At 33.1% G+C, this 26,304-nt stretch overlaps 2 protein-coding genes across 2 annotated transcripts; one reads left to right on the top strand and one right to left on the bottom strand.

Moving 5' to 3' along the window:
- The first annotated feature begins 560 nt into the window (after window positions 1-560).
- LOC106770940 (F-box/LRR-repeat protein 17) lies at window positions 561-4,668 on the top strand. Its single transcript, XM_014656794.2, has 11 exons — window positions 561-1,344; window positions 1,551-1,652; window positions 1,854-1,998; window positions 2,078-2,262; window positions 2,777-2,881; window positions 3,061-3,158; window positions 3,245-3,462; window positions 3,549-3,615; window positions 3,733-3,818; window positions 4,030-4,131; window positions 4,375-4,668. The coding sequence occupies exons 1-11, from the start codon at window positions 743-745 to the stop codon at window positions 4,441-4,443; spliced, it is 1,779 nt and encodes a 592-aa protein (XP_014512280.1). The 5' UTR covers window positions 561-742; the 3' UTR covers window positions 4,444-4,668.
- Window positions 4,669-9,457: 4,789 nt separating this feature from the next.
- LOC106770749 (auxin-induced protein AUX28) lies at window positions 9,458-11,785 on the bottom strand. The gene is made up of 5 exons (XM_014656541.2): window positions 11,325-11,785; window positions 10,727-10,950; window positions 10,438-10,573; window positions 10,000-10,061; window positions 9,458-9,861 (listed from the first exon to the last, which is right to left on the bottom strand). The coding sequence occupies exons 1-5, from the start codon at window positions 11,624-11,626 to the stop codon at window positions 9,824-9,826; spliced, it is 762 nt and encodes a 253-aa protein (XP_014512027.1). The 5' UTR covers window positions 11,627-11,785; the 3' UTR covers window positions 9,458-9,823.
- Between the last annotated feature and the right edge of the window lie 14,519 nt (window positions 11,786-26,304).

Below are 26,304 nucleotides of genomic sequence, written 5' to 3'. Positions count from 1 at the left end.
TTCAAATATATAAATAGAAATCATTTATATCATTATCTATATTCATGCACAATTAAGAATATATATCACATCTTTAGAGTGACATCATAAAGTAAAACATTTTTTTAATTATTAAGTAGGAAGAGAAATATACTACCTACATCAGCTACATCTTTTCTAACCATATTTGTTTCTGAAACAAATTGACAATTTACATATAATATCAATTTTAATATATATATATATATATATATATATATATATATATATAATATTAAGAAATTATTTATAATAACTAGAAATTAATGAGAAAAAAAAAACAACCCCTAATGAAAATATAATACTTTAAACTGTTGTTTTGTATTTGTATAAAATTGTATATTCATAAAATATTTTATTTTATATTTATATATAAAGAAAAATATTTTCTTATTACTGAAAAAAAGTAATTAATTTCCAAATTCAATAAATAATTCCAAACAATAAAAATATCAATCAAATAAATGAATAATCAACCATAACTATTAAGGAAGGACCCGTTGTTCCTCATTACAAAATCCAAAATCTCAAGGAGTCACAACCTTTCTTTCACATGACTGTGCACTAAGCATATTTATACAAAATTCGGTCATTTAAAAAAACAATAAATTATTACAAAGAGAGAAGAATATCATAAAGACATCAGAATTAGGCGCGAAGGCTCCCCGCGCTTTGTTCTTATATTTCCCTCTATCATCATTCAATCCCACACTATCTATCGAATATGCAGGTTACCGCCGCGGCTCTCCCACCGGCCCATGGCGGAGATGCCGCCACTGATGGCAAGCGTGGCAAAAGGCGCGGCAGTTACAACTGTGGTCGGTGTGGCCTTCCCAAAAAAGGTCACAACTGCACCATCAAGACTCCTGTATCTGCTTCCATCACTTCTGCTCCTCCTGATTCGTCTCTCTCCGTGGTATCCATTCCTTCCTCTGCAACATCTGGCCTCCGGCATCCTTCCTCTAGTCGCCGTCGTGCTCTGTCGTTTGACGATCTTGATGAAAGCGGTTCTGGATTCGATCCATCCGAACAGGAAGAAAGAGTAGATGCGGATTTGTTTTCTGAAACCGATCCTGATCTGGATCTGGATGCAGAATCGTGTGGTCTGCCGGCAAATCTTCTGTGGGATGTGATGAGGAGGTTGCCGCCGGCGGGGCTGCTGTCCGCCGCCAAGGTGTGCCGTGGGTGGAGGGAGACGGCGAAGAAGATATGGAGAGCGGCTGAGGAATTGAAACTTAGGGTTCCCGTCAAAGTTACAGTTGGGTTTATTGCCTCGATGTTGCAGAAATGTCCTGGGATTGTGAGACTCTCTCTTAGGATGGAGAGGTAGGACCTCCATCTGTGATGTCGTCTATCTTTCTAAAACTAATATCTATTTAAAGATATTAGTAGCATGTCCTCTGACAAGGGATAATGTGGATACAAAATAATTAAAAAAGAAATTAATGGATTAAATTTTGAAAATGGGATCAGGAAAAATGCCATTGATTTTTTTCTTTCTTTCATGAATCTAACATGTTCTTGTGCTGCAGTGATTTTGATTCAACCATGCTGGCTTGCGTTGCCTTCTCATGTCCTAATCTTGAGAGTATGGAGATCTCTACATTCGGTGCTGCAACCATTCGAATTAATGGGTATAAATTGATCTTATCGTTTTAGTCTGATCTTTTTAATTTTTAAATATTTTAGGCATGGTATGATCTTTATTTTATGAAAGTATACTGTGTGAAAGTTAGTTCTGGTTTACTGTCTTTGTATTTTGATCTTGGCCATTCTGCAAAAATGCTGTCTTTGGTCTTTCTAGCTTTATCTGATATTCAATTATGAAAATACAGGGATGAACTAGGCCGATTTGTTGCTGATAAAAAATGTCTCAAAAGCCTCAAGATGGAAGGATGTTTTAACCTGGGGGGTTTTGTCCTCTGTTCGTCAAGTCTTTCTACACTCTGGCTATCAGATTTGCACTCTCTGTCTAAAATGGTGATTATTGTCCTATGTTATTCAATAATTATATTTCCGAGCGTGTGAATTGTAGTTGCTAACATGTCTGAAATTGTAGGTATTTAATTGTCCCCAATTGAGGGAGATTTCCTTGGAGTTTTCTTGCCAAGAAAATGATAGTACAGATCTCACCACTATGATCGAAGGCTTGGGGAGAAGTTGCCCTAGATTGCAAAACATACATATAGCTTCAGAACGGCTTTCACACTCCACCGTGCTTGCTCTTACAGCTGCACAGTTGAGGTTTGTCATTTGTTTTCAGCATCTTGATCTCTATTTTCTCGGTTAACATTGACAGTATGGCTTCATGTTGAAATTTCCCAATCTTTAAATGGAAGCTGGCAATTTACTATGTTTCGAGCTTTGCATCTGTATTTGTCAGTGTTCATATATCTGGTGGTGAATGAACAAAACATTTGACATGATCAAACAGGATAATTTCTAATTTTCTGCTGCACTCAAAAGTGGCGTGCTTAAGAAAGGAAAATGAAACAAATAACATGTCTACAATATTAGTATGTATACACTCTCACAGGCCCACACACATGCACACAGGACATCCACAAATTACTAGCAACAATCAAATTATAATTATGTTCCCGACTTTAATATTTATATCTGAAATCCCATGGTGATGCCTTTTATATAATCAGCGAGAATGTCATTTTTATTTACTTATATTTTTTCAGAGTTAATGATTTTTTTATACTTAATTTAATAAGCTTCTTACTGAAGTTTTTGTTTCAATGCAATGAAGGGGGCTGCGAATGCTTTCTCTTGTTCTTGGGTCTGAAATCACTGATGCATCTGTTGCTGCAATTTCCTCAAGCTATCCAAATCTTGAACTGCTTGATCTCAGTGGGTTTGTACCTGATTCTTACTGTAATCAAGTTCTTAGTAACTCTAAGGAAATCAACACTGTACCCAGAGATAATAGACAATTTAATATAACATTTTATTTCGGGAATGCATTTTTTTCTTCTTAATTTCCTTGTCTATCTCTTTTGGAAAGTGTGTATAATGGATAAAATTTTGTTGCAGATCTAGTGTTAGTGACAGTGGCATTAGTATGATTTGCAATGTGTTCCCTGATACCCTGACAAGACTCCTTCTTGCTGTTTGCCCCAACGTGACTTCAAGTAATTTTCTATTGCATATTCAATAACTTGACAACTTATATGCTAGCTTGAGTTTCTGCTTCCTAATCTGCTGCTATTTAACTTAGGTGGTATTCAGTTTGCGACATTTCAGTTGCCGCTCCTTGAAATCATGGACTGTGGCATGACCATATGTGATCCTAATTTGCAAAATCCAGCTGCTGACGAAAACAACTGCAAATTACAGAAAACATCTGTCTCTAATGTACACCTTATAAACCAGAAACTAATTATCAAACACAGCCGTTTAAGGAAACTCAGTTTCTGGGGCTGCACAGGCTTAGACGTGAGTTTCATTAGACTAAGATTTCTATGCTATATAGTCTTTCCGATGCTTCTAATCTCTGTATCTTCTTTTCAATGAATATGCAGGCCCTGTATTTAAACTGCCCACGACTCATTGATCTGAATCTAAATTCTTGTACAAATTTGCATCCAGGTAGTTATTCATACTCCTGTTCTTCCGTAATCATCATGTGAAAATAAAAGTCATCACATTAAGATTTCCTTTACGATTGGAAAATTTGATTATTTTCTTTTAACTTGACTGGTTCAGGAAGACTTTTGCTCCAGTGCCCCACTTTGGAAAACGTGCATGCATCGGGCTGTCAGGATATGTTAATAGGCGCCATACAGAGTCAGGTAACTAAGTAATTCTTCGGATGATTTCTTTCAAAATAGATTACTATATTTTAGGACGTGAGCTTCATGAGTTGATGTTGGGTCTGAAGAACTAGATGCTGCCCAAGAAAGTGCAGTTTGTGATTAAGCATATAAAATATTCTGGACTTAATTGGATTGAGATTCCATGCTTCTTGGCTTCTGATATTGGAAATACTTAATTTGTATTCAGGTTCGTGACGCTTCTTATGCTGCTATGGAAAACCATTCACCTTCTAAACGTCTACCTGATGGCTCTAAAAGGGTTCAGGTTCCACATTTACTCAGCGAGGAGGTAATGCGACATGTTCTACTGTACCACTTTTCTTGGTTTGTGTGGAAATGTTAAGTGCATTGTGCATCAATAATGCAAAAGAATCACATGTTTCTCAAATGAATTGGTGTTTGTTTCAATGCCCCTTCAGACAAGATTTTTTTTTTTTTTTTATTTAGAACTAGTATAGTCTTCTTAACTCTTGCTATGTTGTGCATTTTCACATGTAATGATGTTATTATAAGCTATTTTGTTTATTTGCAGTCCCCTGAACCTGAAAAAAAACGGAGGAGGATCGATAGACAGCAGCATTGTAATGTGCTTCGGGGCTGATAATTGTATTCCCTTCAACTGATTCTCTAATGTATACATGTGCAATGCTTTATTATTTAAATTCTAGATTCATTATGCATCCTTAGTTATAAATTTTCATGTTAGACGCTGAAGTTGGCGCCTAGAACTGTCTTATAAGACAAATGTTAATGTTTATCAAATTGTTGTATGATATTTGCATGACTGTCTCATAATTTAATAAAGTTAAACACTATTTTTTATGAAGTTTTGCCAGTCACTCATTGGGTGCTGTATGGGGGTGAGATAGACTAGAAGTATTAATATATACATGTTCAACTTCTTCGATTAGTCATAAAATCTTTTTCTTAGAAGAATTATCTTTTTTCGAAATTATTCATTTTAGTTTTTGTATAATGTTTCGGTTTTTCATAAAATTAACCAAATCTTTAAAAATTGAATATTTTGAATAGTAAACTGACCTTTTGGAAAAATTTCTAGAAGAATAGTTAGTAGATTATTTTATATTAAAATCACTTTCTTTAAAGAAATAATAATGTGGAATGAAAATTACAGCGGGAAATTTTATTGTTACTATTATTATTTTGATAGTCTGTTCTCGAACTGGGTATTCTTAAATTTCAGGATTTTTCGGAGGGGTATCGAGGGAGATTGGGAAATTCCCAATATGAATAACTCTTGAGCAGTTCCAACGAGTGCTTGATTGAATTTTTTATAGACTTTGATTCACAGGGGATAGTATTTTTCAAAAAGTTCACTGGAAAATGTGTTATTTAAGAAAATATCTGACATTTGGACGATAAGACATTAACAAATTGGTGTCCACTTAGTACAAAATCCTTGGTAGATATGCAGTAAAAAAGTTACAATTATTTTTTTTAATTATTCTAATTTGCAATATTTCAGAATATATATATATATATATATATATATATATATATATATATATATATATATATACCATTTAGTATTTACTAAAAAATTAAAATTATAGAATTTGAATATATATTTCTTTCTGTAAATTTAAATTTTTTAATGTTTTTTATATTAATCAATATTAATGTTAATTTTTTGAAATAAATATTGTGAGAACCTAAAAAATTGAATATTAGAGTTAATAGGAGTATTAAAATAATTTAGGTGATCTTGACATTGAAGAGGTGTTTATAATTTTTTACTCATAAATCATCTGACGATCAGGAAGTGTCTAGGTGATCCTGACATCGAAGGTTACTTTTCCAACCAATCAATTTCTTGAATAGAGCAAGTAAGTTTCGTTTCTTGACTCTTGATCATGCAAGGGATTCTTGTTTGCATGTGTCAAGTAATTCCTTTCTTCAATTCTTGGCTCCAATTAGGTAATAAGGTTTGTCTTCAATCACCAATTGGTGATTTGTACATGTTTCTTGAGGTTCCTTGCAGTGTAAGCAATAGTTGGGGAATTTGATAATTATGCAAGTTGCATCGAGGTAAGGAAAACTAGAGTTTGCTTTGTTTGATATCAATTGCGCATGTTTGAAAAATTTGAAATCTTGAACTAGTTGCATGAGAATTTTGTCCTATGAGTAGTTGTAGAATAATAGATGGTGTGGTTTGATTGTGTGATGATGAACTGTGATTTGGAAATGTATTGTATGATGATTTGATCTCTTATTAGATGTATAATATGTTGGAAATATGTAATAATGTTGGTTGATTATGAGTGGTTACAAATTTGCTTTGTTCAGAGGAAGTGGAGTGGTGGATTTTGATTTGGGAGTTAGGTGCTCTAGGGTTCAGTTGGGATAGTATTGGTAAGTCATTTGGAACTTATTAGGGTCCCTAAGTTTCTTAAAATTGTGCCAAAAGTGGTAGAATGCAAATTGGGTCCATAGGCTGAGGTTTGTTAGATTTTGAAGTTTAATGTGGTCAAGAAACACTTTATAATAAGGTTAGTAAGGTTTACAAATAGCTATTCAAGCCTAAATAAGTCTATAACATGATCTAGGAGGATTAGAAGTTGGGAAAAATATTTGTAATTGGTCATTTTGGGTGCATGGTCATAATTTTGCAATTTGGTGCTATAGAATTATATATATAGACTCGTTAAGCGAGTGGAGTCACTCAGCGAGTGGCTGAGAAGTGTGACACACTGTTTGTGCTTTCGCCTAGCGACTTATTTTGCTGAGTGAGTGCTTGGAGGGTCTAGACCACTGTTTAGGGATTCGCCTAGTGAGTTGGGTCGCTAGGCGAGAGAGCTGAGTGTCTGGACCATTGTCTGGACATTCGTCTAACAAGTTGGATCACTGAGTGAGAGGTTGGGGTTTTGGATCATTGGGAGTTTTATTGGCCCAACGAGCTATGTCACTTAGCGAGAGGTTGGAGGGTTTGGACCACCTTCTCAGGATTCGCTCAGCAAGAGAACTCGATGGCCGCCCATTGAGCTTGATCGTTGAGCAACTCGTTTAGGATCTGTTAGCCATTTTTATATTATGTGGCTATCTTATAACTTTAAGATCTATATTGATGGTTGAATGATGTAATTGTTCTTGACATATTATATGATGATAAATTCTTGTGATTGTGCATTTAAACACTTTTGAAGCATGGTTAGTGGACGTAATTCCATGACTCGTGGAGAGATTTCATGGTATTGCCTTGGATATTGTTGTTATTGTTGTATGAATGTATGAAGTTTTGATATGATCATCTATTCTCAAGTAGAGAGGGGTGAGTCATGTGGTGAGAGTAGCGTGAGGTCCTAGTCTGTGGGCATCGGTAAAGGCCATAGGCAACATAAATGGATTAACCTTGTATAGTAGCTTGGTTTCAACCAGTTGTATTATCATTTTAAGTACCCAGACTACCAATAGTTTGACATTCCTACCAAATCCAGATGAGTCTTGTCTAGGCTTCGCAATGTATATAATGATTGGATTGTTATAATCAATTTACATATAAATGTTTAAAATTGTTTATGTAATATATGAATTGTCTTGTAACTCTAGCTTACCCTTTTGCTTGTATTTGTATTTGTATGTTTCTTTTGATTTTTTTGTCTATGATCATCCGATGGGTGTGAGCAGAGGGAAAAGACATCTCTTTGGAGTAGTCGTTGAATGGAGAAACTAAAAATGTTTAGTTTGTTCTAGACTAGCTCTTATAAATAGTTTTGTTTAGTTACTTTGTATTTAAAGTTTACTTTATAGTTACTTTGGAATGACTATGATTTTATATTTTTTTTCTCGTCAATTATTATTGTAAATATTAGAATTGTGATGGTTCTTTTAATATGGTTAAATACTATATTTTTTATATGTTATAAAGTAATAGTTATTAAAAGTAAAAAATGTTTTTAATCATATTGATTATTAGTAAAAATTAAATAAAATTAAAGCATATCAACCTTTTCTGTGTACACAACTATAAAAATCCCTTTTGAACTGTTAAGATACATAATGCATTTTCTTTTGATGTTAAAGGAAGCTGTCCAACATAGATAACGGGCTGAAAACATTACAACAACTATTGATCATGTGGATGATAAACTGGGTTCGAGTTCAACTCCGACACCTCAATTAAGAAAAGCAGGTAAAATCCTATTGACAACCAAAATAAATTTAGAAAATATAAAAAAAATATATAAAGAAATTTAAAATAAGTATAAATTAATTTTAAACTTAATTTAGTCTCTTATATTTATGATTCAATTTAATTTTTATATTTTGATTTAGTCTTTTTCTGAATAGAACTAATTTGATATTTTATTAAAAGATAATGATATTTAAACAACATTTTTTTGACAATATTTGAACATTAATTACATGTCAATCGGTAAAAAATTATTCCACAATAATGTTTATGATCATTATTATTGATTGTGGAGTAATTTTTGATCAATCACCGATTGACATGTAATCAATGTTCAAATATTGTCAAAAAAATGTTGTCTAAATATCCTTATCCATAAAATTAATATCTAAAAATAAAATTGATTCTTTAAAGAAATATTAAGATTCATTTGAATAAAGGAAATATAAAAACTCATATAAATTATAAATTTAAATATAATAACCGAATTATTAAATTAAGTTTATTTTAAATTTTACTCTAAAACTTTTCAGAAAAAATAATTTTGGTGTGAGCCTTGTGTCTGTTGGTTCCATAAAAAAGTTTAGTATAGTGAAAAGATATGATAATGGGAAGCAATTTGTGTACATTATTGAAGAGAAAAATATAGGAGATTGATAAAGTTAATTTCCTTCCATTAATAGTGAGGCAACAACTGTGGTTAACAGTAACAGAGGATTTTGTTGCAAAAGCAGACATTGAAAATTATTTAGAAGACAATTCTGAAAAATTGGATACGAATTTGCGTTTGGTAATATATCGAAGTTGAAAGGAACAATTTGAGAATATTAGTATAAGCATATTTTCTGGCAAAGTAATTGTCAGAAGAATATATCATTGTCGTCTTAAAGACTCATTAAGTTTGTGACAGTGACTCATTATCATATTAAAGACTCATCAATTCATTGACATTGACTCATTAGTATCACTACTGTTTAAGGTCAGAACATCTTAAATTTCAATACATCTTTAATTACTATTCTACAATTACATAAATTACTCCTTCTTGTTAAATCTCACAAATTTTAAAGATTATATCAATTTTTTTTTTATTAATTAATACAATTTCTCCTTATATTAATCCAACCAAGTACCGTTGAGTCATTAAATTAAGAAAATGGTCTTGAGTGGTATTAATTATACAATCTTACAATAATAATTTATATAAAAAAACAAAAGCGAGTTATATAAACAGGTTACATAAAAAGAAGTTTGTATATAGAGAGATAGTCTAATTATATAGTGATGATAATAATAATAATAACTCTTCACAAATATATATTTATTTATAAAAGAATAATAAAGTAAACTCCTGAATATAGACATGCATAAATGCTCTTTGTGCGTGCACATGATCTTGTCTTCCAATCTATGATGTTTGGGAACATTTCAAGTACTAGCTACTCCATTCTAGACCTAAAACAGAAACTAAAATCCATGCAATACAATTTAATATTATACAAAATAAAAAATTTGATGAATACAAGGAATGAACGATGGTGGAGAAGGAAAAAGGACAAGTTGAAAAGTAGAAAATGAAAAAGGACAAACAACTTATTAAACTTATTACGCAAGCACACAACGATTAAAGAAACAAGAAGGTCTTGGAACATAATTTAGAGTGATTATCGTTTTTGTTCATAATTTATACTTAGACATCTCACTGCTTTGTTTGAAATAATATTATATAACAAACCATAATAATAATAATAATGATGCACAATTTAACTATATTTTAACACCCTGCTCTCTCCATCTGATGATGCTGGAACAGGTTACGGTAATTACTGGTCTAGCTCCTGTTCTTGCATTTCTCCATGGCTCTTGGTGCTACAAGAACAAACCACATTTTCATGTTTCTTTCAATCAACAACATTGATGGTGCAAATATTACTTAATGGAATCATGAGTAATGAGTATAAAAAGTAAGTAAAAGTAAAAATACATAAAACAAATTTAGATACTAACCCAGTCCAATGGCTTCCTTCCCTTTCATGATACGTAAACGCTTGCATGATTCAACAAACATCCTGCTTCACATAAACAAATAGATCCATTAAATTATACAATAATTGAGAATTATTAGGAAGTAATTTAAATATATTATACATTTACAGTTGGAAAAAAATGACTTCTCATATGTATATTTTAATGTGAAGTTTGTGCAATATTAATTATAATCTGTATAGCATAATAAGAGGAATGCTTATTCTGATGCACATGGACATGATTAAAAGAAATGGAGATGATCACACATTATTTCCTTAAAACATGCACATTTTTTTACGCAAAGTGTTTGAAATAATAACAATGCCTTCTTTTTGTCTCTTTTATTTATTTATTTAAAGTATTACAAGGTGAAATTATTATAAATAATTTGGGTTGATGAAGTGGAAGATAACTTACTCCCATGGAACATCACCGACAAGCATCCAGTCACCATCCCTGTCTTCATAGGTTGGGACACAGTCGGAGCTGTTCAAAAGATCCATCAACTTGCTCTCATTCATGAAATCCTTAAAGCCTTGGGATTCACAATTCCCTTCAATATATCAACACCACATGCATGGATAATTAAATTTAAGATCCATATCTTTTGTTGCTTCAATATAATAAATATGAAAAAATAACATAAATCACAGACATGTTAATTATCTGAGTGTCTTTTTACGAATGAGTGATTAATTATAGTTACCAATGGTGAAGGAGCTAAACATTTTTCCCAAGGCATCAGAGAGTTCTGGGTAACTCTTGTACATCTTCAAGTCCACTTTCCGGAGATATGGTGCTCCATCCATGCTAACTTTCACAAAGCTTGCATTAGGGCTGTTCTTCTCACTTTCCTCTCCCATGTTCTTTTGTGCTGCAAACATGTTCTTCCTGAAAGACCTCACTGGCGGCCATCCCACAACTTGCTCCCTGAAAATATATATATTCATCAACTTTTTTCTCTTTTAAACCATTTCAGGTGATCTACAGGTATAGATCCAATTTCATATTCTCTCTTACAGTTATGATCTATCAACTCTTTTGACTTCCTTCTCTAAATTTTATTCAGACACCTCAAGTTGACCGTGTCATTAATATAAACACTGATATATCCTCCATAACAGATAATGAAAAAGTTACAGATAGAAAATTGGCAGGAACAAGTCTCTTTCTTTCACTCCAGTTTTACACATGCATAAACAAGAGGAATCAAAGACAGATATTGTAAAAAAATTCAGTAAAAAGTTGTTACTGATACATTAATGCTCTGTTGTAAAGCAGTATTTTGAAGATGTAGTACTTACTTAGCAGGAGGTTTGGAGGGATCGGGAAGCAAAAGGGTTTTCTCCTTAGGCGAAGCGTTTGGCTTATTACGTGGATCTGTTCCATCAGCAGAAGAAAGTTCCTTTGGGGAGAGGTTAAGCTTCAAATCAACAGTGGTTGTTTCAGTCTCAGTTTCAGAGAAGCCTCTCTTCCTAATAACTCCTTCTGCTGCTGCTGCTGGTTCAGTTGCTATGGCTCCATTTCCAGGTAGTCCAAGTCCAAGTCCAAGCCTGAGTTCAGTTTCCTCAAACACCATCTTCTCCTTCATGAGGCCAGCTTCCATCGAGTTTCACTCTTGTTCTTTTCTTCTTCTTCCACTTTATCACTCTTTCTCTCTCTAAGCATTCAGGGATTTGGATCTTTTCTGCAATAATAATAACAGTAGTGGGGTGAGGTATATAGGGGCAGCCACGTTAATTCGTTAACAGTTTGGGTGAGGTCGGCATTAATAGAACAAGGGATGGGGTGCTTTGTCATTTTAACAACTTCATGGAGCAATGGGTTTCTGCCACGTGGAGGAATGTGCGACCGAGACCTTTACAACCTTGTTGGGATAGGCAACGACAACGTCATGTTATCTTCCTATGATTGTTGAGTGGAAGAAGTGGAAGTGGATGCCCACTTCTTCTTGCTTAGCTCCTTTTACATTTTTCTTTTTCTTTATTTATTTTCCACTCTAGGGTTTTCTCATTTCACCAAAAGGTGGTAAATTTACTATTTACTATTTATTCTTCCAGATAGCTCATTTCTATCGATTATATATGTCTACTGCCCTAATGCAGACGTGGTATTTACTACCTATCAGCATCGTGTATTACTTTTTCTCGGCTAACTTCTACTGCATGCACGCACTCACAGCTCACAAATTAATAACCACATGTGAGTTCGCAACTGTAAATGTTTTTTCTTCTTTCAGGAAAACAAAAATAGAAAGGACTTTATATGTCTTTCGTATTGTTGACAAATGTTTAGGATTAAATGTGCATTGCATTATGGTATTCTTCATCCAGCAGAGATCGTGCTTGCAGGGTGTGAACTCAGTTATTCATCTTTGGATTTAGCATCATCATCAGTTAGTTGTCGGTCTGCGATCCGTGATGTATAATTTTGGGACCAGTGAATAACAAAACCTAGACTCAAGGACTTCATTTCTGAAGTAGATTTCTAATTTAAAAAAAAAAGATATGTCAAATTAATTTACACTAGCTATGCTTCAGTAATAACAATAGTAAAATATCTTTTTTTTTTGGATTTCCTTAATATAGAATGTCATTGATGTTTTGTTGTAGTGATTTGCTATAAACTGTTACAGAAGCAGATAGCCTTTGTGATATATAACAGCTTTTGGACACTGACGTCATGGAGAAAAGGGATTAGTGGGGGAATATAAAGAGTAAAAGTTTACGTTAAAAAGTTTTATATTGGGATGTGGTTAGTGGAAGATGGTTCGGCAACAGAAATTGTGGGATGAAAAGTAGATATAGAGGAAGGACATTACTGTTGTTGTTGTTGTGCATAGATGTACTAGATTTGTGGTATATTGATATCTGAGTGTTGCTTTAGAATCGCACGAGAGCAGAATTAAGTTGACCTATGCTACCTTTGAACAATGGGGCAAAGAACAGCGGATCGTGAGAAAATAATGAAGTAAAGATTGTGTCTAAGATTTTCCTAGCCTAGGTAGATAGTTACACCCCGTGTTAGAAACAAGAAATCTTGTTTGGCTATGACTTTGATTTGTGGGATGACTATACAATGCAAATTCAGAGACATCTTCCCAAGGAAATTGATTTAGTGATTGACTCCATTACCATGTTCCAAATAACGAAAAAAGAAAAGCACTTTTCAACTGCATTTACCTTTTATCACTCCTCGTACCGTTGTCTCTTTTAAGGTTAACGAAATTACTAGGTAAACTATACCAGCCATCTAATTTTATTGGCTTATTTTGGTATGTAGAAGAGTTTTTGGGTGTCTTTAATACCTTTGATGAGGTTGAAAATATGGTTTTTGTGAAGGTAAAAAAATAATGGTAGGTAATGAAGAGAATAAGAAAGAAGCATTGAAGGTAGGAAAAATGGTGAAGCAAGGAGGTTATTTCTGTGTTAGCCTTTTGCAGTACCCCTCCTTATGGGGTAATGAGATGAGAGGGAAGGGTGGAGGAAAGTGGGACCCATGGGTAACAGAGGCATGTGGTAAGATTCATTGGGTAGAGGTGGATGAAGTGTGAGGGCCCACAAAAAAGCCCATGTGAGTTTGTTGGCCGTATGTATCCTTAAGGGTCAAACCCTATGCCATGTGCGCCGCTGCAGGGCACCCCACTCACTATCCTCTCTTCTCAAATTCATTTTTTTTTCTTTTTTTTTTAATTTCATCTTCAAACCCTAACATTCTATCTAAAACTCTTTCCACTCATTCAATTCATAATCCATTTTATCCAAAAATATTTTATTCAATGATATATAATATGTATTATTTTATTTGAATAAGACTGTTATCTATCACAAAAATAATTAATGATTATCACTATCATATTCTCAAATTTATTTTAGATGTATTATGACATAATGATTGAATCTCCTCCACCCATTTATGTTCAAGGAAGGTGTATTCAGTAAATCATGAATATAAGTTTTACATTACTGTTTACCATAACTCAACTAAGAGCATGGAATCATACTTTTTTGTGAAACCTTTCTCTGCACTTAAATGTAGTTTGGTATACAATCCTTAGAATGCACTAAGCCTGATTAATTGGAGAGGGAGGTGGAAAGACACAGAAATATATCATTTAACGAAAAATGTTGTGGACGAAAATAATTGTTCAATGATTGTTAATGATTTTAGATATTGATAGCTCATTGGTGTCAATACAAGCCAAAAGGAAAGGTGAGAGAATTGAAAATGGCCTCTTGGAGAGTTTTGTGGAATGCTAAAGATAAAGTGTTGTATAAATATATGAGTTCTTTAAATATAAATATATGTAATTTGGTATCCTAATAATTAATGATTTTATTCTTGTGTGATATGATATTTAATGTTGGTTGGTGATAGAAATATAAAACAGTAAAAAATAAATGGAGGTGTGTGTGAGAATATAAGATGTAGCTATGGTGGAGCAGAAAAACCAAAGAACAGAAAGTGAAGAAAAAAGGTTAGATGTAGCAGATATTTGTGGTGGCAGGGAGAGACCTCTCGTGAGTTTCCTAAGCTAAGAAACATATAAACAACAACATCAGCTTATATAGAACTAAGTTGGTTTTCGAAACGTAAAAACTTTGGTTCCTTTACTTGTTCCGAATGGTTTGGTTGAGCTCCGTGACAAAGTTGAAATTGGGTTCCATGGTTACCAAAATTGTACACACAACGATAAAGGTTTCCTTCTCTTGATTACAACATCCACCGAAAATCTAAATCACCATGTTACTTAGAATTCCATGGAGTGGTTTTTGTCAATGTTTGAGAAACTATTTGTGTCAGTACTGCACATGCCACTGGTTTGGGTACTAGCTATGTATCCAGGGTCGACTTTAATTTGCTAAACACAACACAGAATATAGGCACTGCAACGAGAAATTAATTGTATACCAGCTAGCTAGGCTCATTATTTCACATGCATAACTCTCATATTTGGCTATACACTCCTTAGATCCAGCATGTTACATATTCTCTTTCATGAACAAAGTCTTAGTCCTAAACCTTACAATTGTCTCTTATCTGACTTGTGCGACATGGATGTTTCTTTTTATAAATAAAGGCTTACAAAATAACTTTTTTCATTTTCGTATAAGAGGAGCTTTGTTCCACATGTTTTGTCTCTCACTCTTTGTTTCTGTTATTCATAAGAAAACCAAAAGGAACAAAACAAGACTAATCCTTATGTTGAAATCAACTTTATGCAGAATAACTTCCAACCAGAATAACTTCTCCTCTTTCTTAGCCATAAATGTCATTTAACTTGACTTTCTTTTTAACCATACACACATATGCACACACATTACAAATTCAGTACCGATCAAATACAAGACGTGCAAAAATTGCAGAGGTTGCTGTATAAGTAAACCAGAAGAAATACAACTCCGATTCTCTTGTAGTTTTATCTTCTTACCAAATATTCTAGACATAGCCCACATTTTTGTTTTTTCGTATAAACGACAAAAGGAAGATTTTAAACATTATAATTTTGCGGATGAGTGTTTAATTAAGATACCCTCAATGCCAAAAGGAGTTAAAATCTACTAAATTGAAATTTTGGATTGAAAGAAATTAAAATGTTCTTACGTAAACTTCTTGCATAATCTCCTTAATTACTCCCATGAAAATACCTAATAGTAATATATATATCACCACCAATAATTAGTTTAAGGGTTCAAAATACTGAAAAAGTTTGATATATATCTTTGATCTTTGGTAGAAATGGATAACTTTGATGAGGTTCATGGTGTTTTTTCCACTCAAGCGTCTTTGATCGACATTACAGGGATTATTTATGATTAATTGACGTGTGAAAATGTTTATTCATTCAAATTATAATTGAGTATAATATTAATGGCATTATATCCATTTATAATTTTTATAATCTATTTTATTTCATTATTTATTTTATTATGAATCTTAATTTTAACAAAGAAATTAATATTTCAGTTAGAATATGTTGGCAGTGTAAAATTCTTTTACGTTTTCAAATGGCTAGGAATATCATGTATTTAATGTTTGACAAATTTGGTGAGAACACAGAAAAGTAAATTTCTTTACGTTTGAATAATCATTTCCATTAAAGATTTATATTGTAGATACAAATCTTTCATGATATAATAAAAAAATCTTTAATATATTCAAAGTTCAGATCTAACAAAAGAACCAACTCTCTTAAACAGTATAAATTCATGAAGAAAAAAAATGTAGTTGAGTAAAGATATGATGTAAGACTTGTATGTAATTATGTGTATTTGGAAGAGAGAGATTAATCTATTTATAAGTGAAGGTAGAGGTGTTAACTTACACATGATTCATGGACTAGTCTTAATCTATAGTTGAAAAAGTTTAATTTTGGAGATCATATCAAGTGGGGTAGAATAAAAACCTCAACTTTCAAAGTTCTCTCTTAAAGTGGTTTAAAATTAAGGTTAAGATGAATTTGATCTTACTACAAAACTTTAATTATGGTAATCAATTATCTCTAGTAGTTGGGAGCTATCTTTTCATTTTTCGACCCCTAGCCTATAAATAGAAGCCTCTTAAAACTTTCTAAGGTTACCTAAACTATTGAGAGCACATAATTGATTCTGAGTAAGTTCTTAAGTTTAGGTCTAAGCTTGATCAAGTCTTGAGGAAGGAGAAGCTTGGTTTTAATGTGTCTAAAGACGCAAGCAGTTCTCTGCAAGTTATTCAAGCTAGTGTTCAATCCATCGTGTGTCAAAGGAAAGTATTTTCTGTTCCTATTATATTATTTTAATATTATAAACTCAAAGTGATTTTTAGTGAAAGGTTAATCACTCTTTTATAGTGATTAATAACTAGACGTAGAATCTTTTGATTCGAACTAGTATAAAACTCCTGTGTGTGATTTTCTTTATCTCTACATCCTCTTATCTTAAATTGTTTGAAAAAAGTTATAAAAGAAACTGAAATTTTTAAAAGAACTAATTCACCCCTCCCCTCTTGGTTTTGTGTCCTATTTCACACTTTTAAACATTCTGCTGTGCAATACCAATTTCTACATGTCTTACGTTGGTGGGCTTCTTCCCTAGTAAGAGAGAGAAGACTCTCTAACTTCCCTTTAATTCAATATTGAAATGAGCTCAAGAGTGTCATAAGAAGGAGGCACATTCCCTCTTACTATAATAGAGAGCTAATGGATAAACTTCAAAGGCTCCAACAAAGAGAGCTAAGTGTTGAAGAGTATAGAGAAAAGATGAAGTTGTACATCATGAGGTTGGGAACTAAAGAGGAGGAAGAAATTAACATCTCTAGATTTCTTAGTGGTCTTAATCTTGATAGTAGGAATAGTGTGGAATTGTTTCCCTACCAAGACTTAAATGAATACAAGTTTGCATAAAGTTGGAGCAAAAACTCTTGAGAAAAGTCTTGAATGTTCTCCACTCTAATTCTAATACTAAGAAAGACCACAAGAGAGGGCAAACAAGAGATAGAAGAGGAACCTTCTAAGAATCTAGGGAAAGGGAAAAATAAGATAGAAGAGAAAGAAAGAAAAAGACTAAGGGTGGGAACATAATCTCGCACTCGTACTAGTGACATTAAAATTTTCAAGCTTCTTGGTATAAGTGGCATTGCCTCATAATGCCCCACCAAAAGAACTATGATCTTAAGGGGTAATGATGCCTATAGTAGCCAAGATGAGGAAAGTGAGAGTGAGAGTGAAAAGCTTAGTGCATTCAAGGGAAAAGATGCCCATCCTTATGAAGGAGAAAACACATATTCTCTTATTGTGGATAGTGGATCGTGCTACAACTGTTGTAGCACTAGTTTGGTTGATAAATTGGCATTAAATATTTTACCCCATCCTCAACCTTACCAAATCCAATAGATTAATGATAATGAGGAAATGATAGTTAGTCAACAAGTGATGGTTAAGCTATTCGTAGGCAATTATGAGGATAATGTGCAATGTGAAATAGTACCTATGGATGTTTGTCATATTTTGTTGGGAAGGTTTTGGTTATTTGACAAAGAATGATAATGGCCAGACCAATGAAATAACCATCACTCAAAATAAAAGAAAGTTTGTACTTCATCCTCTCACACCTTCTTAAGTGGAAGAGGATCAAGAACAAATGAGGAGAAAAATTGAAAATGAAAAAGAAAAAATAAACAAAAATAAAGACGCTTCTAACAATCAATGTTTTAAGTGCCAAGAAAAATGCAAGTCAAAAGAGTGTCCTAACAAAAGAATCAATATGTTAAGTGCCAAAGGCTTGTATATGAAAACAAAATAGGTCTTACCATCTTCCTCAAGAAGCAGGGAAAGACAAGGCCAAATAAAACCTTGTGTTGAAATAGGAAGTCATTTAAAAAACACATACATTCAACACAAGGCAAATAAGATCTTAAAAGGAAATACTCTTAAACTCCAATGCCTTGATAATTCATTTGATCAAAGGTGTATGATCCTTAAGAGCTATATGCTTTGGATAATTGTTCTAATAACACTTACCTTGTCTTTTTTTTTTCTTTTTATAGAAGGGTATTTTACCTTGGGGGGAGAAATCCAATTATCTCCCAAAAGGATATTCTCATAACAATTTTAAGATTTAAGGACAAATCCTTTTGAAGAGGGAGGGAATGTTGGCATACCCCTAGCTATGACCAAGAACTTTGAAGAAGAAGCTAAATTCATCTATGCAAGGTGAAGCAAAACTTTTTCTCATAGGCCATCATGGAGGTTGAAGAGTAGTGTTGGTTTCTTTAGGCCAAATATTTCCACCAAGCAGTGTAAGTTTCTTTAGGCCATTTATTTAAGCCAAGTGGGTAGGTTTGTTTAAGGCATGTATTAAGGCTTAATTAGTGTAGGATTTGTCCTTAGTTGGACATCCAAACCATGTGAAAAGTATGTGTCATGTGTCATGCTTCAATTGGAGAGGATTTTACTTTAGTAGTGGGCACATGACACTCTAGGAATGGGATAATTTTATTTTATGAGTGACTACATGTCCTATCCTCATTAAAGAGGATTTGTAGACACTTGTCCACTCCTTAGAGGGCCTCATTTTTTTACCAAGTATATCAAGGAAGGGTAGGCATGAAAAATTTATACTTTTAAAATTTTTGGGAGACACCCTTAGTCTATAAATAGATGTGTCTCCTCCCTTGTATTCATCTTTGATGTTGAGTAATGTTATGCTGCCATACTACTCTTCTTAAGATGAAGACTAGAGCAACTCATGAGGTCCCTCTAATAACCTTCCTCTTAGAGTTGGCCTAACCTCTCTTTAAGCCTTCAAAGACCACACCACCACCACACAACCACCATAGGTCGTAAGCCTTTCTCCACAACCTCCACAACTTTCACATTTCTTAGTCCTTCCCCATAACTTTTCCGCAAACACTCACCTAAGGAACTAAACGCAATAACTTCTCTTCTAGCTTGGACCAACTTTTCTTGGAGGTTTGTTATCATTATGTTATCTCTCTCTCACTTTCAAAGCAGTCACTCTTAAAAACCCTAAATCTTCAAAGACTCTCAGAAAAACCTTGTACCTTATTTTTCCATGTCTTCCAAACAAAGATACACTATCTATATGGATTTGATGCTCATTGTAAGTAAAGCAACCTAAGATGATCACTTCAAACACAAACCAACAAGACTCTATCTTGAGAACTAGGTCAAGCTTAAGGTTTCTTTTGGCCAATGGAATATGATGAACAAGAAAATGGTGACTGAAGGAACTATTGAACATTGACCTTGCTCAAATGCATATGAAAAATTATGTAAAGAAAGAAAATAACTACGATTCAAGGAATGTCCTTTAGTGCCAATAACATCATCTCCAATTGGCACCAATCCTTATCTATAGCAGATGTTGATAGGGGGAGCAATATGAGTGTTGAACCCAATCCCTGATGTGTTTGGTTTTTGATGATGACAACACATTGATTGTAACAACACATAGATGTTGTCATGACACAACATAAATGTGTATTTGATGATTGATACATATGTTGTTATGTAAATGTTTCTTGATGATTAATACATATGTTGATATGTTGTTTAGTTTGCATACTACTGTGATCATGATTGTGTTTATATCTTTTGTATGCATATTGAATGTTTCTGTGTGTTAAAACCACAAGCATAAAGTAACTCTGTATGAAATAATTGATTACAATAATGTTGTAATCAATTAATTTCATCAGATAGCTTATGTTTTAAACTGTGGCAAAACAACAAGTTTTAATCGATTACATTAAGTGTTAGATAGATTAAAACTCGTGTCTTTGCATACATCTTGTTGAAATGTGTTGTGATGAGTTTTGAAGAGAAATTTTATTCAAAATCTGTTTAAGTGAAGAACTTAATTGATTACACTAGTTATGTAATCCATTAAGTCTGTTAATCTTTGAAAACTGTTTTCAAGCTATGTCATAATAGTAATAACGGTTAGATTTTGAAATATGATTGACTAGCATTTACTGCAAATCGATTACATTAATTGTGCATTCAATTGGAATTCTGTTAGTTGTAATTCTGTTACACCTGTTACTAATGTAAGCAATTACATTACTAATGTAATCGATTGTTTTGCGTCTGTCATGATGAAAACTATAAATTGAAGCACTACATGCAACTTTGTAACTTTTGATTATTGTAAAACTTTCATATATGATATTTGTGATTTGAGAAAAGTGTTACAGGTTGTTGAGACACTCCAAGAATCAAGATTCAAAGAATTGGAAGAAACTTGAAGGACTCTTGAGAGAAACATTGTGAACGTATTGATTGATCATTCTTTGCATTACTGAGGTGTTTCTACATTGATCAGAAACGTGTATTTGCAATCGGATTGTGATGCCCTGTTTGTGCGTGACAGGAAGAAGAACAAGGGGTTCTTAGACTTTGAGAGGTGTTCTCAAAGGGTTCTGCAGTGAAAATGTGTAGTTCTTTTTGCAGTTGTTATCTTTCTATATTTGATTGTTGAGAGGGAGATGTGTTTACATTTGAGAGAGCCTCTGTAAAACCTTTGGTGTAAAACTCAAATCATTATAGTAAAAGATCCTTCAATTTAAGGTTGATTGGAAGGAAACTGAATGTAGGCATTGAGGCCGAACCAGTATAATTTCTCTATTTGTATTTCTTTCATTATCTCTTTTACCTTCATTGCATACGCGTATTACTTAGATTACAAGAAAGTTTAAAGATCATTATAAGTTTGCGAAAAGATTTAAAAAGCATTTGTTTTTATTAATCAACAATTCATCCACCCTCTTGGTGTTGAGAAACAAGACACTTCATTTCTAACAGTAAATACTGGTCAACAAAAAAGCTTTTACTGTGTCTAGAAGTTGTCTCTGCTCATAAACATCAAGAAACAATTATACATGCTTCTTCTTTCAAGAGCCAATATTTTAAGCCTTCTCCATCTCCCATCCAACTCTCTCCACTGCCTATGTTTCTTCATTTGGGCCATGATGTCCTCTCCATACCCTTTTTAATGTTTATCAAATAAGGGGGAGAAATATGCTAAACACTGATAGGTTAATACATTTAGGGGGGAGAGGGGGTTAATGTAATGATAGGATATTACATTCAGGAAGAGTACATCCTTCATCTATGTTAAAAGGTTTATATGTTGAAATATAGAATATCTATTTTTTTAATCATCTACTATGATATACATATGACTGAGATATGATATATATGCTCTGATACATGTATGAATACTTTTTTCTTTGATACATGTATGAACACTTATGCTCTAATAACTTTGATTCACATATGTGTTGCATAAAAGATTTATAACTTTCTCTAATACATAAATGTCTTGCATAAATTATTTATGACTTACGAAAGTCAAATATCATTCATCTTGATTATGATAAAATGCTCTGATAATAAATGACATTTGCTCTAAAAATGTTGAATGATATGCTAGTTATATTTATTTGTGTAGATAATATCTATTTTGATACAATTTTTCAAATGTCGGTTTTTACCTCTTCAGGTTTACAAAAAGTATTAACACCACTCCTGGTTTACCTAGTCAACACGACTAGTATGAACTTCAATTTAGGCTCAAAAATCACTTAATTTGGACACGTAGAATGAAATTTTTGGCTATGAGATCAAACTAGGCAAAATTTGTTGAAAAACAGGTAGGCTTCTTTATACACCAAGAGGGGGGGTGAATTGGCGATGTTTCAAAAATATGTTCTTTTCGCAATCTTGAAAACAAAGTATAAAGCTTTTTAAACTTTCTTGAAATGCAAGCAATCAGAAAATGTATGTAGCGGAAAAAACGTAGTAGACTACGTTAGAATAGAGTCCACTAGAATGTAAAAGATAAGGGATAGTGAAAATCAAACACAGGTTTCTATATTGGTTCGACCAATAATTCCTACATCCAGTGTCCTTCCACATGGAAGCAAATGCACTATAATGGTTGTGGTTTTTACAACTAGGAATTTATAGAAGACCTCCACGTCAAAAACATAAATTTCCTCTCTAACCCAAAACCAAAATATAGCTGCACAATAAAACCAGAATTGCAGCAAGAATCCCCTCTTCTGCAATCTGTAACACCACTTTGAACAATCCTCAAAGTGCACTATCCTCCTGTATCACAACAGGTACAATTCCAGAAGTTTTCACAAGATGTCAAGCCTTGATCACAATTCAACAGTCTTCACAGGATGCCAAGTCTTCAATACGATCAAACAGAAGCACCTTTCTTGTGCAGGTAATTATCAACAAGTGTAAGTGCACAATGTCTCCTCAATGAATCTCGTTCAAGAAAGATCACCACCGTCTTCTTGGAGAATTCTTGGAGCTAAGAGACATCTGAAACAGAAATGAAATTTGTCAGTTCTTCAAAAGTCTTTGAACAAACCCGTGTTCAGTCTATTTATAGATTTCTGTTATACAGTCAGATTCTCAATCGAATGTGCTACTAATTCAGTCAACTATATTATAACAATTATAACAATTCAGTCAATGTAGTAGCTCACGGTCAACAAATAATAGAACACATTCAATACAGTTGACCAAGTCATCAATGCTCAACTAACCTTTAAAAATATAGCTGTTAGAGTGCAAGAGCATAACAAAATTCCAAATCAGACAACAGATATAGTCGAATATCTAAACCACATAGTCGACATCAACCATGTAAAACATTTTGAAATTATTTTCTTCTCAAAAATACACATAGCACTGATCCTCAAAGTCTGCACAAAGACTTTAGCATAGTCGAATCCATTTACAATGTAATCGACTGTACTAGAACTTTGTCACACAGTTTAAAGTTCATAAAAGTGCTTATGTTTTTCAACTTTAAAACATGTGCAGTAAAACATATTAAATGATGCAAAGCACATAACACATAAAGCATGTAAACACCTTCCAGATATATATCAATCAATCAGTATAGGAACATGTAACACAGTACATAAATATGTTCAACAGATATAACAGTTAATATGCATAAGAACATGTAATAACAACAAACAACATATGCATGTTATTAAGCAATGTGTTGTCATCATAAAAAACTAGATTGATATAGAAATTATGTTGTTAACAATCTCAACAATCTCCCCTTTTCTTTATGATGCACGACCATGATTAATAACCAACCATGTTTGCATAGTCTAATTCAAAACAACAAAATATCAAGCAGAATATGAGATAAAATGAAAATGCATTCTCCCCCTGTCATATTCTCCCCCTTTCATAAGGCTTTCATACAACTTTTTCAATCTCTCCCCCTTTGTGCATTAGCAAAAAAGGTATGCTCTCATTAGCTGAAATATCAAACAGAGATGCATCAAAGCAGATATATGCAATAGTCAATATGCGATGATGCTCTCATTAGCACATTTAAATCACATGAAAATGATAACTCCCCCTGAAGTGCAGGCATGTGAAATACAAATGTGTAAAATGTGATACTCCCCCTATCATTATGCATGGATATTAAAATCAGATCAGATGCACAATGCAGTATTACACAGAGTACACAAAGCAATATAGTACATATATGTATCAAAGATAGGATAACAAACAGTTTAGTCATGCAATGATACAATCAACAATCTCACAATATTATCTCAAATAAGATATATAAAGATCAATTTATATCAGAGATAATAGCAGATATTCAGAATAAGCATTCAATAAAAGAATAACCAAATTCCAGAATTGGAATTTATAACCCTGTTAAAGAACAGTCGATTGTTGTAATTCTCCAGTCGAATATATTGCTTTCCAATGATGTTGAATTCCACTTGTAATTCTGAAAGCAATGTTCTTCCTGCAAAACTTTAAAAAAAAAATCCTTTCTAGATCAAGCATTCTAGTTAAGCAAGAATTATAATCAAAAGTAACAGAAGTCAGAATATAAAGATGAAAAATTGTTCAAGCATATTCGACTTCACACAAAACATAGTCGTATCAATCAATCAATATATCAGATATTAAACAATCAGATTAAAGCAATTGAATTAATTCTAAAATACTAATTTCATTCCTTGAGAAAAATATTACATGATAGGACCAGACAAGGAGAACAAAAGAAAACAACAAAAGATGGCACTCTAAGCCATATACAAAATATATTCTAGTCTAAAGACCTATTTAGTTCTTCTTCCTTTTTTTATTAATGAAGGCATTGAGAATCATGTCACTTGCACTATCCTCTGATCTTGTCTCCTCACTATCATCATTACTTCTTTGAGAAGATTTTTCAGAGGAACTTGTATCTTCAGAGCTTTCATTCACTTGATTGTTATTTTTATGCTCATCAAGCCTTCTTTCAATTTCAGATAATTTGTACATGACAATCCTTTCAAATTCATTTCTTGCTCTATACTGATTCATTTGAGAAGAAGATGGAGTGTTGTTGTCCCCAACAAGTTCATCTTTGTATTTCCATCCATCTGATGTTTTCACCATATGCATTAAGTGAAGAACAGTTTCGTCAATGCGACATGTATCTTGATACTGTTCACTTGATTCCCCAATGTATTCACACCGCAATAAATCAATACTTTTGAAATAAAGACACAGTAGGGTAATTTTCCAGATTCTGATTTGGTCATCTTTAGCATGTTGTCAGAGATGGCCACTGGCCAATTTACTTGAATATTCTCTTTCATAACTTTTAGGAGCATTAAGTCTTCAGTGGTGGCTTGTGCATAGTTTCCTCCTCTAGCCATAAGTATATAGGCAATTGCATAGACAGTCATTCTTTCATCTTTCTTCATTCCACTAGTTTTGTAGTTGGAATAATTCCTGCAATCATTAGCATTTCTCAGACAATTCTAGTATTCAGTAAACTTGTTGAACCCATCTATTCCTAGATGACATTTTTCACCACTAATTTTTAATCCTCCAACAGTGCTCCAAACATCATTGGTCAGTTTGATGTCAACCCCCTTTACACGAGAACAAAGGACGTCATCTTCAATTTTTAGGTTGCAGTAGAAGACCTTTATTAAATCCGAATACCAGGGACTCGCCATTTCGACAAATTGTTTTAAGCCCTGACGCTTAATCCATCTCTGAAATAGAAATCCTTCTATTATGAAAAACTTCAACTTTAGGAATTTATGCGTCACTAAAGTTCTTCTTTTCAAGTAATCTAGATATTTGGACTGTGCATCATCATCGCATATCCAGCCGTTTAAATCAGATACTCTTCTAACATTCCTTGAAGCAATAGTTTTAATCCTCCTTCTCAGCGTAGAGCTTGAGGCCATTGCAAATGAAGATGAGTGAAGATTCTCTCAGAAGGAATGAGGATAGTGGAGTATCAGATCAGTGAGAATGAATGTAGTGACCCATGATTATCAAGGTTTCAATATATTTAGTGCGAATGAACAATTTGGAGGGAAACATTTTATTTTATTTTCGCACCAAAATGAAATTTTAAATTTCAGACACAGTCAACAAGAATGTAGACAGTCGAATACCTAAAGAGTTTAGTTGATAGGGTGTACAACTGCTAGTCGATTGAATTATTAAAGTAGTCGACTATGACACATTAAAAAATACAAAGTTTCAAACTAAAATAATCAATCAGTTTAGACAATCAATTCAAACATGATGTTCAATCAATCGCATAATCACAACCAATCAAATCAGGCATAATGCCATAGATTAATACAATGTTACCAGTTGTAGCTACTCAAGATTTCTTATGCATTCCATAGTTGATTCATCCTTGACATCAACTGCATCTGCAATATAACCTACAAAACAATTTAAGTTTTTGTTGCTGGTATCCA

The sequence above is a fragment of the Vigna radiata genome, chromosome 8, assembly GCF_000741045.1.
Source record: "Vigna radiata var. radiata cultivar VC1973A chromosome 8, Vradiata_ver6, whole genome shotgun sequence".
Taxonomy (NCBI): Eukaryota; Viridiplantae; Streptophyta; class Magnoliopsida; order Fabales; family Fabaceae; genus Vigna; species Vigna radiata.
Note: the sequence above shows the minus strand (reverse complement) of the source record. Positions and strands in the feature narration are given on the sequence as shown.

What these genes read in the sequence shown, in the direction of transcription:
- LOC106770749 (XM_014656541.2), bottom strand. Translation starts at nt 11,626, where the DNA reads ATGGAAGCTGGCCTCATGAAGGAGAAGATGGTGTTTGAGGAAACTGAA. An exon ending in CCCTCCAAACCTCCTGCTAA is followed by an intron (nt 10,951 to 11,324) that starts GTAAGTACTACA and finishes ATATATTTTCAG; the next exon opens with GGAGCAAGTTGTGGGATGGC. An exon ending in GTTTAGCTCCTTCACCATTG is followed by an intron (nt 10,574 to 10,726) that starts GTAACTATAATT and finishes GATATATTGAAG; the next exon opens with GGAATTGTGAATCCCAAGGC.
- LOC106770940 (XM_014656794.2), top strand. Translation starts at nt 743, where the DNA reads ATGCAGGTTACCGCCGCGGCTCTCCCACCGGCCCATGGCGGAGATGCC. An exon ending in TGCACTCTCTGTCTAAAATG is followed by an intron (nt 1,999 to 2,077) that starts GTGATTATTGTC and finishes CTGAAATTGTAG; the next exon opens with GTATTTAATTGTCCCCAATT. An exon ending in CTTACAGCTGCACAGTTGAG is followed by an intron (nt 2,263 to 2,776) that starts GTTTGTCATTTG and finishes AATGCAATGAAG; the next exon opens with GGGGCTGCGAATGCTTTCTC.